The sequence below is a fragment of the Otolemur garnettii genome, unplaced genomic scaffold, assembly GCF_000181295.1.
Source record: "Otolemur garnettii isolate 467f Iridium unplaced genomic scaffold, OtoGar3 scaffold00224, whole genome shotgun sequence".
Taxonomy (NCBI): Eukaryota; Metazoa; Chordata; class Mammalia; order Primates; family Galagidae; genus Otolemur; species Otolemur garnettii.
Genome location: NW_003852619.1, coordinates 316,919 through 329,321, shown reverse-complemented (window position 1 = coordinate 329,321; position 12,403 = coordinate 316,919). Strand labels below are relative to the sequence as shown.

Sequence of the window (12,403 nt, the reverse complement as noted above, 5' to 3'; positions counted from 1 at the left end):
TAACAATTATGAGAAAGACATGATGGCTATGTTAGCCAGTTGGATGAGAGTTTTTCAAACTGTATATGGAAGCAACACACTATGATAGAATTAATGTACACAATTATGATCTAATAAAAAAATTTTAAAAAAAGAGTGATCACAGAATGTAAAAAATGAATGTTTAAGAGAATGTGACATAGATGCTAAAGAGAAAAGAAAATAGTATGTATAAAAAGTAATGCAGAATGTGGCAGCACACTAAGAGCTTAGAGTTAATATGCAATACTACATATATTTCTTAGCAGTATTAAGGAACACAGTATCACATTAAAATGTACTAATACCTTTATCTTACACTGACCTCATCTACCATGTACTAAATACCACATAAGGCAATGCAAGTGGATAAAATTTAAGTGTCAAGGGATCTTCAGTTATAATCTATTACTGGAAAAACCTTACTAAAACATACTACTCATTTTCTTGATCTTATTTTTAAAGATGAAAACAGACCTAACAAAATCTTGAAAATTTTCAGTCATTATTAGGGCCCACCAAACACACTACCTCAGGGTAAACTTTGTTGGATTCTTCCCTTGGGAATGCATACAGGGTGCTGGCCTCTGGCACATCTTTCCCTTCTCAGATGCTTCTATTCTACTATGAAGTACATAATCTAGGCTTGTACCACTATATGCAAATTAAATATCACAGGATCACCGCCCAAAGAGAAAAAAAAGCCTAAGAATATCAGATACATGAAACACTGATCCTTTTTACTTTTTGGTTTTCTGTTTGTCCAGAAGTCTGATGTCTAAGAAATATTATTTTTTTTTTGAGAGAAAAAGATATTAAGCTGTTAAAGTTCAAGTTTCAAAGCACTTTGATTGAAATTACTTTATGTGTAATACTGGATTATTTTGGAAAACCCATTTGTGTCTTTTTATAACAACAACAACAAAAAAATCAAACCAGTTAAAGTATCACAAATCTGTAGTACATTTGTTTTAGCATTTTAGAAGGAACATTCTTAACAAGTTTCAATGATTAGGTAACTCTACCGCTGAAAACGCAATATAAATGGCTATGTCTATTATTGCCTTTAACAAAAATACATGAATCAGTAACAAGATGTCCACAGAATATTATGGAGAAGGGAAAAGCTACAGAAACATACGTAGAGTGCTATTCTTATTTCAGAATTATTTCAATATCTTTGTAACATACATATACATGGTGTTCATAAAGTTCTCATGCAATTTAAAGTAGTTAACTGTTTTAAACTGCATATGAACTTTATGGCCACCCTGTATTTACAATTTTAAATCTAGTTAAAAATTAAGAAAATGTGCGATAGATAACAAGCTGCTCAAAAACTCCTTGGGTAAGTGAATTCTCTGAAAATGTCATTACATCTAATACTGTCTTCTTTTTAATTATTGCAATGTAATCCATTTCATATAAATGGTAATAATAACCACTACCATGTCTCTGGGCTGCTGTATTAATTGAGATAATCATATAAAGTGATTATATTAGCTAGTATCTTATATACTAATACTTATATACTAATACTTATATATTAATTTAATTCTTTATCTACTGACAGACGTCTCAGTTGTTTCCAAAATTCTGCTCTTACAGGCCAGGAGTGGTGACTAATGCCTAAAATCCTATCACGTTGAGAGGCCAAGCAGGAGAATCTCTTTGAGGGCAGGAGTCTGAGGTGAGCCTGAGCAACATAGCCAGATCCCATCACTACAAATAATATAAAAATTCAGCCGAATGCAGTAGCATATATGCCTATAGTTCCAAATACCTTGGGAGGCTGTGACAAGAGGATAAACTTGAGACTAGGCAATTCAGGTTGCAGTGAGGTATGATGATGCTACTGCTCTCTAGGTTCAGGAAGAGAGTGAGACTTTGTCTCAAAAGTAAATTTTAAAAAACTGCTATTACAAACAATGCTGTTAGAGAACATGATATTTTAAATTTTGATAGATACTCCCAAATGTTCTCTAACAAACTTAAACGAATTTATACTCTCATTACTCTTATGTAAAAGGGCTTATTTCAGCCATACCTTCAACATAGCATATAATATCACTTTTTATCACTGCTAATAGGTAAAAAATAGTCTCAAAATGTCTCTAAGTGTGAATGACCATCTTCTCATGTTTAAATGTACACTTTATTTTCTCTTAATGAGCTGATCCATAGCATTTGACTGTTTTCCTACTGAGTTTCTGGTTCTTTTAATTGATTTGAGGAAACTGATCCAGTTGAAGGAAGTATGTCACCCAATCAGATATTGTTATTTCTTCTTTTTTTTTGTTTTTGAGACAGAGCCTCAAGCGGTTGCCCTGGGTACAGTGCCGCGGCAGCACAGCTCACAGCAACCTCCAACTCCTGGCCTTAAGCAATTCTCTTGCATTAGGCTCCCAAGTAACTGGGACTACAGGTGCCCGCCACAACACTAAGCTAGATTTTGGTTGCAGTTGTCATTGTTGTTTGGCAGGTCCAGGTTGGATTAGAACCTGCCACAGCTTTGGTGTATGTAGCTGGCGCATTAGCCACTTAAGCCACAGGCGCTGAGCCATTTCTCCTTTTTTTAATATCACTAAGCCGATATTCGTTTTCTGTGTTTATTCATGCTTCTTTATGTTAAATTGACACTTTTAGTTTGTAATGTGGTTAATTCACTGACCTTTTTAAGTCTAGGTTTTATGTTCAAAAAACTTTACACAGTAATTTTACGTACAAAATAAAAATTTTAAATCTCCCATATTTTCATCTAGTACTGTCATGATTTGTTTGTTTTTGAGACAGAGTCCCACTCTGTCATGCTGAGTAGAATGCTATGATGTCACAGCAACCTCAAACTTCTGTGATTTTCAACCTCCTGTATAGGTGGAACTACGGGTGCCTACCACCACACCAGGCTTGTTTTCTATTTTTAGTAGAGATGGGGTCTTGCTCTTGCTCAGGATGGTCTTGAACTCCTAAGTTTAAGCAACTTACCCACTTAAGTCTCCCAGAGTGCTAAGATTATAAGTATAAGCCACCCACCTGGAAATTATTTTGGGGTACAGAATGAAATAAAAGCCCCATCTTTTCCCCTAAATACAACTTGTCGTAAAAACATTTACTGACTGTATTTCTTAGTGACAGGAAATGCTACCATCATCTTGGGGTTTTTTTTTGGGGGGGGGTTGTTTTGGCTGGGGCCAGCACCCTACTTCCTTGAGCCACAGGTGCTGCCCCACTACCTTCTTCTTATACTAGAATCCTACATGCATTTGTATTTGCCTCTATTTTTAATCTGGTCCACTGGATCTTTGTCTATTCATGCACAGACCAAAATTTGCAGTACTTTTTTTATAATTTAATATATGTATCTTTACAGTGGTAAATTTAATACTATGGCCTTACTATATGACTTACACTCACTGCACTGGTCCTTACTAATTAGTTTTTAAAATTCTGATGGCTACTCTTACATAATAATTTTTCTGTATGAATGTCAATTGGGGTTAAAAAATACTCTGCCATTACTACTTGGCTCGTGATTTGAATATACAGATATGAGGGAAATAATAATTATTGAGTTTGACTAAAGTGAGCTTTCCAAATTCAAGTCTTCTTTCATGTCCTTTACCTGTATTTTATTAATCTCTCCTATTGTTCACTGTAAAGAAAAGAAATTTTATTTAAGAAGAACAAAAAGAAAGTTTAGAGCACTTCCAAATAGAGTTGGAAGTGGGTCCCTTTCATGATGGAGAAATGGTGAGAGAGACTCATTATTAATATGTCCTCATGTACATCTGGCAGATTTCTTGTTTTATTGCTAGGTACTTCTTTTAAAAGTTTGTATAATTTTCAAACAAGATTTAGATTTTAATAGTTTTAATATACCACCAGGTGATTGGTATGAAGACAGCACCTGATGCATATTTATTTTAAAAAACAGAGAAAGAGTATTGATGACATAGAGCAATTAGAATAATTACACAAGGTGTCCATAAAGTTTATGTGCAATTTACAATGTAACCCTATTTTAAATTGTATACAAACTTTATGGACACCCTATACATTGCTGATGGAAACGTAAACTACTCCAACTTCTGTGGAAAACAACATGACAGGTCCTCAAAAAAATTAAATAGGATGCCATATGATCTAGCAATTCGACCTCTGTATATACACAGAATAATTCAAAGCAGGCAGTTGAATGGATACTTGAATACCCCTGACTAACAGTGTTATTCACAATTGTCAAAAGGTAGAAAATGGCCGAAACACCCAAGGAGGGATAAATTAATAAACAAAATGCAGTATACACATACAATGTAATATTATTCAGCATAAAAAAGGAGTCAAATTCTGATACAAACTATACCATAGATGAACCTTGAAGACATTATGTTGAGTGAAATGAGCCATAGGCAAATTCATAGAGATAGAACAGTGGTTATCAGGGTCAGGGAGGAGGAAGTAGGGAGTTAGTGTTTAATGGGCACATAGTTATGGAGATGGATAGTAGTGGTGGGTACACAATGTGAACACACATAATGCCATTAAACCAAATATATAACTCAAAAATGATTAAAGTGGTAAATTTAATGTTAATTTTACCACAAAGTTTTGGGGTTTTTTTTGGAGACAGAGACTCACTTTGTTGTCCTTGGTAGAGTGAGTGCCAGGCATCACAGCTCATAGCAACCTCTAAAACTTGGGCTCAAGCAATCCTCTTGCCTCAGCTTCCCAAGTAGCTGGGACTATAGGCACCCGCCACAACGCCCAGCTATTTTTATAGATGAGGTCTCGCTCTTGCTCAGGCTGGTCCCGAGCCTGTGAGCTCAGGCAATCCACCCGCCTTAGCCTCCCAGAGGGCTAGGATTACAGGTATGAGCCACCACACCCAGCCCTTACCACAAAGTTTTTAAAAAGGAAAAATATGAACACCACTACTATTAGATATTAGCATAACGGAATATCTTAAATTTAGATTGTTACAGGTACTAAGAGAAATATACCACAGAAGTTTTAATAAATGTTCATACTCTAAATATGTGATAAAATATACTAAGTACATTTCTAATACAATCAAGTGACTTCATTTCTAGAGCATCAAAAACAGTAAAATAGGAAGGAAACTAGCAAAGAGAATGGGAACACATGAATCCCTAGCTCAGTCAGAATCTCGCAGGTTCTATGGTTCCTTCTTCCTGTGTTTTCTCAGCTTAAACATGAGGAAACTTCTAGCTGTAAAACCACATGATTTAGGCTACTAAAATTTAGACCTACATGATTTTGAACCAAGTACTCTATTATCAGACATCTGCACATCAGTTCAGATATGCAATAAATACTTACTGTAAAACAAGAGTGAGTAATTTTATTGCTTGTACTGCAACATCATATTCTTTGTCAAGGGTCATAGACACAATTCTATCCTAAAGACAGAAAAATTACAATATTTTTAAAAGGAAAGCAAGAGAAAAATACTTTCAAATCACATGTAAATTTTAAATACTTAAAGTAATACTAACCTTGAACCGACTGGTAAAAAGTTCCAGTTTGGAATTAAGCTCTTTGTTATAATAAAGCCCTTGTAGAGCAGTAAGACATTTCAGTCTTACTTCACCTTGCTAAAAGGAACAAGAGGAGAAAATGCATTAAAACTCTGTTCCTTTCAACATGAATATTCAAGATGTATACAATATTTTCTACTTTAAAATTTTAAACATGTTCTATAATACAACGGCATTTCTTCAGAAACTGTCACTGTTGACAATGCCAAAATAGAAATCAATATATAAATTGCCAGGTCATGGAAGAAGCCCAAGTGCCCATCGACCCACGAATGGATCAATAAACTGTGGTATATGTACACCATGGAATACTATGCAGCCATAAAGAAAGATGGAGACTTTACGTCCTTCGTGTTCACATGGATGGGGCTGGAAAATGTTCTTCTTAGCAAAGTATCACAAGAATGGAAGAAAAAGTATCCAATGTACACACCCCTATTATGAAACTAATTTATACCTTTTATATGAAAGCTATAACCTAATAACAGCCTAAGACTACGGGGAGGGGGGAGGGAGAAAAGAGGGGGGATTGGAGGGATCACTTCTATGGTTTATCTTACAAGGGTACAAGTGAATCTTTCTAAGAGTAGAATATGAATGTTTTAGCACAATAACTAAGAAAATGACATGAAGGCTATGTTAACCAGTTTGATGGAAGTGTTTCGGATTGTGTGTGAAAACACCACAGTGTACCCCAGAAGTGCATTAATGTACATAGTTACCATTCAATAAAAAAAGAAATCAATATATATACTTAAGGCTGAATATCAAGGAAATTACTGTTTCTGCAGGTCAAATGATATTTTCTTTTTAAAAATTTGTTTAGAGCAAAACTATTGTGAATGACAATATAAGTATATTTCACAGTAAATTTTCCATTACTGAAAGTAATGTTTGGAAAGAATATAGAGAAGGAACTTCTTCAAGGGAGGTAAAAAGGCAGCTTAGAAGAACAGTAGTTTAATGAAAAAGTTAAAAAGTCAGAGACCAAGTTTTAAGGTATATATAAACCAGCTAAGATACATGCATATCAAAAGAGAGGATCAAAATTGAGGAACTTAAAAAAATACATAGTACTCAGCTGAGGAGTCTTCTTAGCGTTCAGAGAAATGCTTCACTATAATCATGATCTTAATATGATCGTGAGCTTCACTATAACATGATCTTAATATTTCAACACAAAAATTATATTCATAATGAAGGTTAAATCAGTGGCCAAGATTTTAAAACTCTAAGGAATTTTATATGTTATAGACCCAATTTTCCCAGAGCAGGTACAAAATAATAATGGAGAAAAGCTCATTAGAAATGGGATTGTGATTGCATTAATGTACACAGTTATGCTATAAGAAATAAAAAAAAATTAACAATTAATTTGACAAAAAAAAAAGAAATGGGATTGTGGTCCGAGGTATACATACAAGCAGATAACTCATTATGAAATGAGAGCTGCAGATCTCCAGGACTTGTATTGACAGAAGCAAGCTATAGGGCACGCTTACCTTATCATGCATAGTCCAGCCTACATATTTTAAATAACTGTCATTAAGAAAGGCATCACTATACATCTTCATCCAAATGCCAATCTCTTCAATGCATATCGCTCGGATTTCAGCTATTGCATCACTGGGTAAAAGGAAATAATGCATAATTAGTGCCACTATAGCACAGGACTTAACTATTTATTTAAGAGATGCCAAGGACTTTATACCTACTATAAATATAACAGTATCTCAAGTACACTTAGAGATGAAAATGTATAACTGAAGCATAGCCCTGAATGCCAAAAGCACACAGTCTAGGTGGCAAAGCTTTATAACCCACACATAAGTATTTAAAATTAAATAAAACTACTACAAAAAAAATCCCATCCCAACGTTTTACACCTTACCATATCCCAGTCTTTGCTCAAAAATGCTGGGCATGGCATGTTCAGAACACAGCAGGCACACTGACTGGCTAGAATATAATTTTCCATGTGAGAATTACTTACAAGTAACATTGAGGCCAAGCTCAATTGGGATTTGAATGTCAGACTAAATAATTTTAAAATCACCCTGTAGATATTGGTAGCTCATTGAAGGCAGAAGAATAACACAATAAAAGGATGTTTTAGGAAAACTACAGTAATCGCTAGGCATTGAGGGAATAGACTAAGATAATGGTGACAAGAGAAATGAAAAGGTAAGAATGAATGTGGGGACATTACAAAGCAAGCAAGCATTAACCTAATTCAATACTGCTAATTTGAGGAAAAGTGGGAGAAGCTGAATATACTACCAACAGCAAGAATATGTTATAGCAGAAATGTGTGTAAGATTACCTATTTTATTCCTTTGTTTATTCAAAATAGCAAAAGAAAATATCTTACTTAAACCTATCCAAACTTTCCCACTGATACTCAAATCGAAAGGTCAGGAGTTAGCATATATAGTCCCTACTAACACAGTACATCCAAAAGTAATTATTTTATACAGTCCTAATAACAGCAGTAACTTCCTATGGCTGGGCAGATACAGGTCAAGTACACCATTACTTCACTTTTCAGATGGGAAACATCAAGTTCAGAGGAGTTAAATGATGTACCCAGAGTGACTCAGTGGTTGAACTTAAGATTCCAAACACTGATGTTTCCACTAATTTATACAGCCTACACCAATAAACATCCAAACTTACAGAGGAAAACTTACATAGTGCTACTTCTGAAAAAAACAGTCCTGACTTACCGGTATCTATGTACAAACACTCCTTTAAATATAGCATTCATCATATTCTCTATTTCATCTTGATTTTCTTGAAGCTGTAAATAAAAAATTGTTTATTTTCGATTACAAAGGAAGACAACCAAAAGAACACCAAAAAGTTGATACAAGCACCAAAAATGCTAACAACAGTAACCACTTAAAAAGATCAACAGTTATGTAACAGGTAGTTAAAAGTCCACTGGTACCTGAAATATTTGACTTGAATTTTAGTATTTAGCTGGTAGGTTTATTTTATTCTAATGCTTACAAATTTCCTTTGTATAAAGAAATTTGATATGTAATTTGTTACTACAGATCATTTACTATGTAACATATTTGTTCATATCAAAAAAGTGTTAACAATTTCTTATTACCTTGATCTTCATAGTCTGAAAAAGAGTCATGTTAATTAGTGCCTGGTCAAAAGATTGGAATAAAGTAATCAGATTAAAACAACTACCTTCCTGCAAAACTCTTTTATGGTAAGACTGACCGGAAATATTCAGGTAAACATTTTAAATATTGGATAACTGGTATATTTACTAAATTTTTGACTCAGAACTTAGGAATTATGGTTAGAAGACTGTTTCTTTTACAATCTAAGGATAAATTAGCTTTTTGATTATTCTGTGCTTTTGTAAAATGTATTTTTTGTTGCATGAATTGAATTTTTTTTTCTTTTTGAGACAAAGTCTTACTATATCACCCTCAGTAGAGTGCTGTTGCATCACAGCTCACACCAACCTCAAATTCTTGGGCTTAAGTGATTCTCTTGCTTCAGCCTCCCAAGGAGCTGGGACTACAGTCACCCACCACAACACCTGGCTATTTTTTGTTGCAGTTGTCATTGTTGTTTAGCTTGCCCGGGCTGGGTTCAAACCCGCCAGCCTGGGTGTATGTGGCTGGTGCTGTGACCATTGTGCTACGGGCACTGAGCCACGAATTGAATCTTATGTTTCCAAATAGGCGAACAAAGATATATACTTCATAAATACATTAGCACAATCAAAGGCACAGGCTGCCTTTCAAGATATTTTAAAACTTAACACTAACCTAGATATATTCTCTTGTACAGGAATTTTAATCTCAAAGCCCTTTTACCATTACCTATTCATCCTATGTTCACAATTCTAAACTTATGTCCAAGAATTAGGTTATCATTTCAAGGACTAAGATAGCATTATATTCACATAATAAATAAAACAAAAAAATTATTAAGTAAGTTAAGGGGCAAAACATCCATTTTTTTCTTTCAAATTATATAAAAAGATGAGGAGTTTACATATGAGGAAAATAAGATCAGAATTTTTCTTAATTGTCTAGAATTAGGGTATTTTCAAAAGTTATTGATGATTTCAGAAGTAACCAATTTAAAATTACAGCTACCCCCACCAAAAACAATTTCATGGTCAAGTAAATTTATAGATTACCATGAGAAACTACTTGAATTCAACTGCATTACTCGTAGTTTTGAAACTTTAGACTTTGTCTCTTAGAAATGAAGGCAAACACCACCACTGTGAAACAGCAAAATATTTTATTACCAATGAAGAAAGAACTTATTTAAAGTACAAATAGCATCAGAAAATTTACTATTATTTGGCATACCGCTGACAAGAAAATATCTCCCTTATTCAAAGCTCAGTTTGGTAGACAGCATTAATGTTAATCTACAACAACTTAAAAGTAAATTTGGAAAATGATTTTGTATGATTGTGAAACCTCATTTCATCCTAACAAGGAGAGGAGGTAGTTTCACAGTAAAGATGAATGACATGAAGCTTTACAACTTTTCACATGGGTCCAATTCTCCTTCCTTGAATCCCTATACAATTGTTTTTTGGAGACAGAGCCTCACTTTGTTGACCTCACTTTGTCCTGTGGCATGACAGCTCACAGCAATCTCAACTCCTGGGCTCAAGTGATGGTCTTATGTCAGTCTCCCAAGTAGCTGGGACTACAGGTGCCAACCACAACACTCAGCTATTTTTAGAGATGGGGGTCACGCTCTTGCTCATGCTGGTCTCAAACTCCTAAGCTCATGCAATCTACCTGTCTTGGCCTCCCAGAGTACTAGGATTACAGGCATGAGTCACCTCGCCCAGCCTCCTGTACTCATAATACTAGTTCCCACAGACAAAACAGATAACACGCAAGGTATCATTAGCATGGTACAAAACCTCAAGTTAGACATATAGGATGGCCATAAAGTTCATGTGCAAGTCAAGATAGTTTAACATAGTAAATTGCATACAAACTTTTATGGACTTCCTGTATAATATGAAGTATGTTAAACTTAAATCTTTCAAAAAATATCTAGGGTACTAACAAAGTTATATCATAACTAATGCTGACCAAGTTGGTTATACATTAATAGCCTCAATGTTCAATATAAAAGTGTACCTCTTTCCGCTTTTGTAGCAGTAATTCTAGCCTCTCATTGGCTCGTTTTCCAATCATTTTATTCCGTTCTGCCTCATATTGCCTTTGTGTATTATCCATATTAATGCTAAGATTTAGTGCCACATTCACCAAAGCGGTCATCAACTTCATAGCTATTTTTAAAAAGAATAAAATGTTAAAATTAGTTAACAGATGCAAAAATTTACAATTTAAGATTAAATTAAGAGAAATTAAACAGAGATGAGCTGCTCTGCTAACAAAGAAGAAAAATACAGCTGCTTCTTACAAATGACAACAATAATAAAACAACAGCTAACGTGTACTGAATACTTAAATGTCAGCTAGTTACCTATCCTAAGAACTTTCATGGATTATCTCCTAACTCTCACAATTGCATTCAAAGTAAAGAATTATCCTTATTTCATTCAAGCTTGGAGAGATTAAAAAATCTACCTCAGATCACATAGTTCATATAAGTATTTAAACCCAGACTAGAAGAAAAATAACCTGACTATACTTTGCTTAAATCCCACTATTCAACAATATGTCCCCTAAATAATCTTTTTCATAGACCAGAATTCACCTTCTGAGTAAGTTATAGTTAATACAGAAGACTATTAGAAATTAAAGGGAACTTGACTGCTTTGTATCAAATTATACTGTATAAAAATGTTGAAGAGTTTTATCAGTGTTTGTGTTCCTTTAATTTTACTATATATCATAAGGACGATCGTGAGATTGTCAAGACAGATCTACATGAAAAGTCAGAAGTATAAGGAGTAAAATGTCACTCAGTCAAGTGCTTTTTTTTGAGACAAGAGTCTCATTTTGCCTCAGTAGAGTGGCTGTGGCATCATAGCTCAAAGCAACCTCAATCTGTTGGGCTCAAGTAATCCCTTTGCCTCAGCCTCCCAAGTTGCTAGGACTACAGGCGCCTGGCACAATGCTCAGCTATATTAGAGATAAAGTCTCACTCTGGCTCAGGCTGGTCTCAAACCTGTGAGCTCAAGCAATTCACCCTCCTAGGCCTCAACAGAGTGCTAGGATTACAGGCAGGAGCCACCTCGCCTGACCTTTTTAGTTAAGTGCATTTTCATAAAACTGCCTCTAGGTCAGCCGTTCTCAACCTATGGGTTGCAACCCACAGGAACTGTATTAAAGGGTTGTGGCATTAGGAAGGTTGAGAAACACTGCTCTAGATCCCCACCTCCTATTACTAAATGCTTAAGCCTGGTAAAAAGAATATTATCACCTAGAATTTAAAATGTATTAATTAAAAATCTGATCACTTAATGCTTCCTTTAACTTTTCCAGACAACTTCTCAGACTTGATGCATTGTACCACACAACCAAATTAATTTGTGGCTATCGGTTCACTTAAAAACAGACTTCCCAATTTCCTGCTCTATGCTATTCCACACCTTGAACAAACCAGAAGTCACTCTGATCTAAAATTTATCCATGGGCTGGGCGTGGTGGTTCACACCTGTAAATTTAGCACTCTAGGAAGCCAAGTGCTTCCCAGCAGGTGGACTGCCTGAGCTCACAGATTCATGACCAGCCTGAGCAAGAGCGAGACCCGTCTCTAAAAATAGCTGAGAGCTGTGGCAGGTACCTACAGTGCCAGCTATAGGGAGGCTGAGGCAATGGGATTACTTGAGCCCCAGAGTTAGAGGTTCC

At 35.0% G+C, this 12,403-nt stretch overlaps 1 protein-coding gene across 5 annotated transcripts in view; it reads right to left on the bottom strand.

Moving 5' to 3' along the window:
* The window catches only part of STAG2 (stromal antigen 2), a 171,303-nt gene that overhangs the window by 52,871 nt on the left and 106,029 nt on the right, over positions 1 to 12,403 (bottom strand). For all 5 annotated transcript variants that reach the window (XM_023508121.1, XM_003801894.2, XM_023508120.1 and 2 more), the window contains 5 exons: positions 10,724 to 10,875; positions 8,303 to 8,376; positions 7,079 to 7,202; positions 5,535 to 5,633; positions 5,359 to 5,438 (listed from right to left, as the gene is read on the bottom strand). In XM_023508121.1, the coding sequence (XP_023363889.1) occupies positions 5,359 to 5,438; positions 5,535 to 5,633; positions 7,079 to 7,202; positions 8,303 to 8,376; positions 10,724 to 10,875 (529 nt within the window). The remainder of the gene's footprint in view (positions 1 to 5,358; positions 5,439 to 5,534; positions 5,634 to 7,078; positions 7,203 to 8,302; positions 8,377 to 10,723; positions 10,876 to 12,403) is intronic.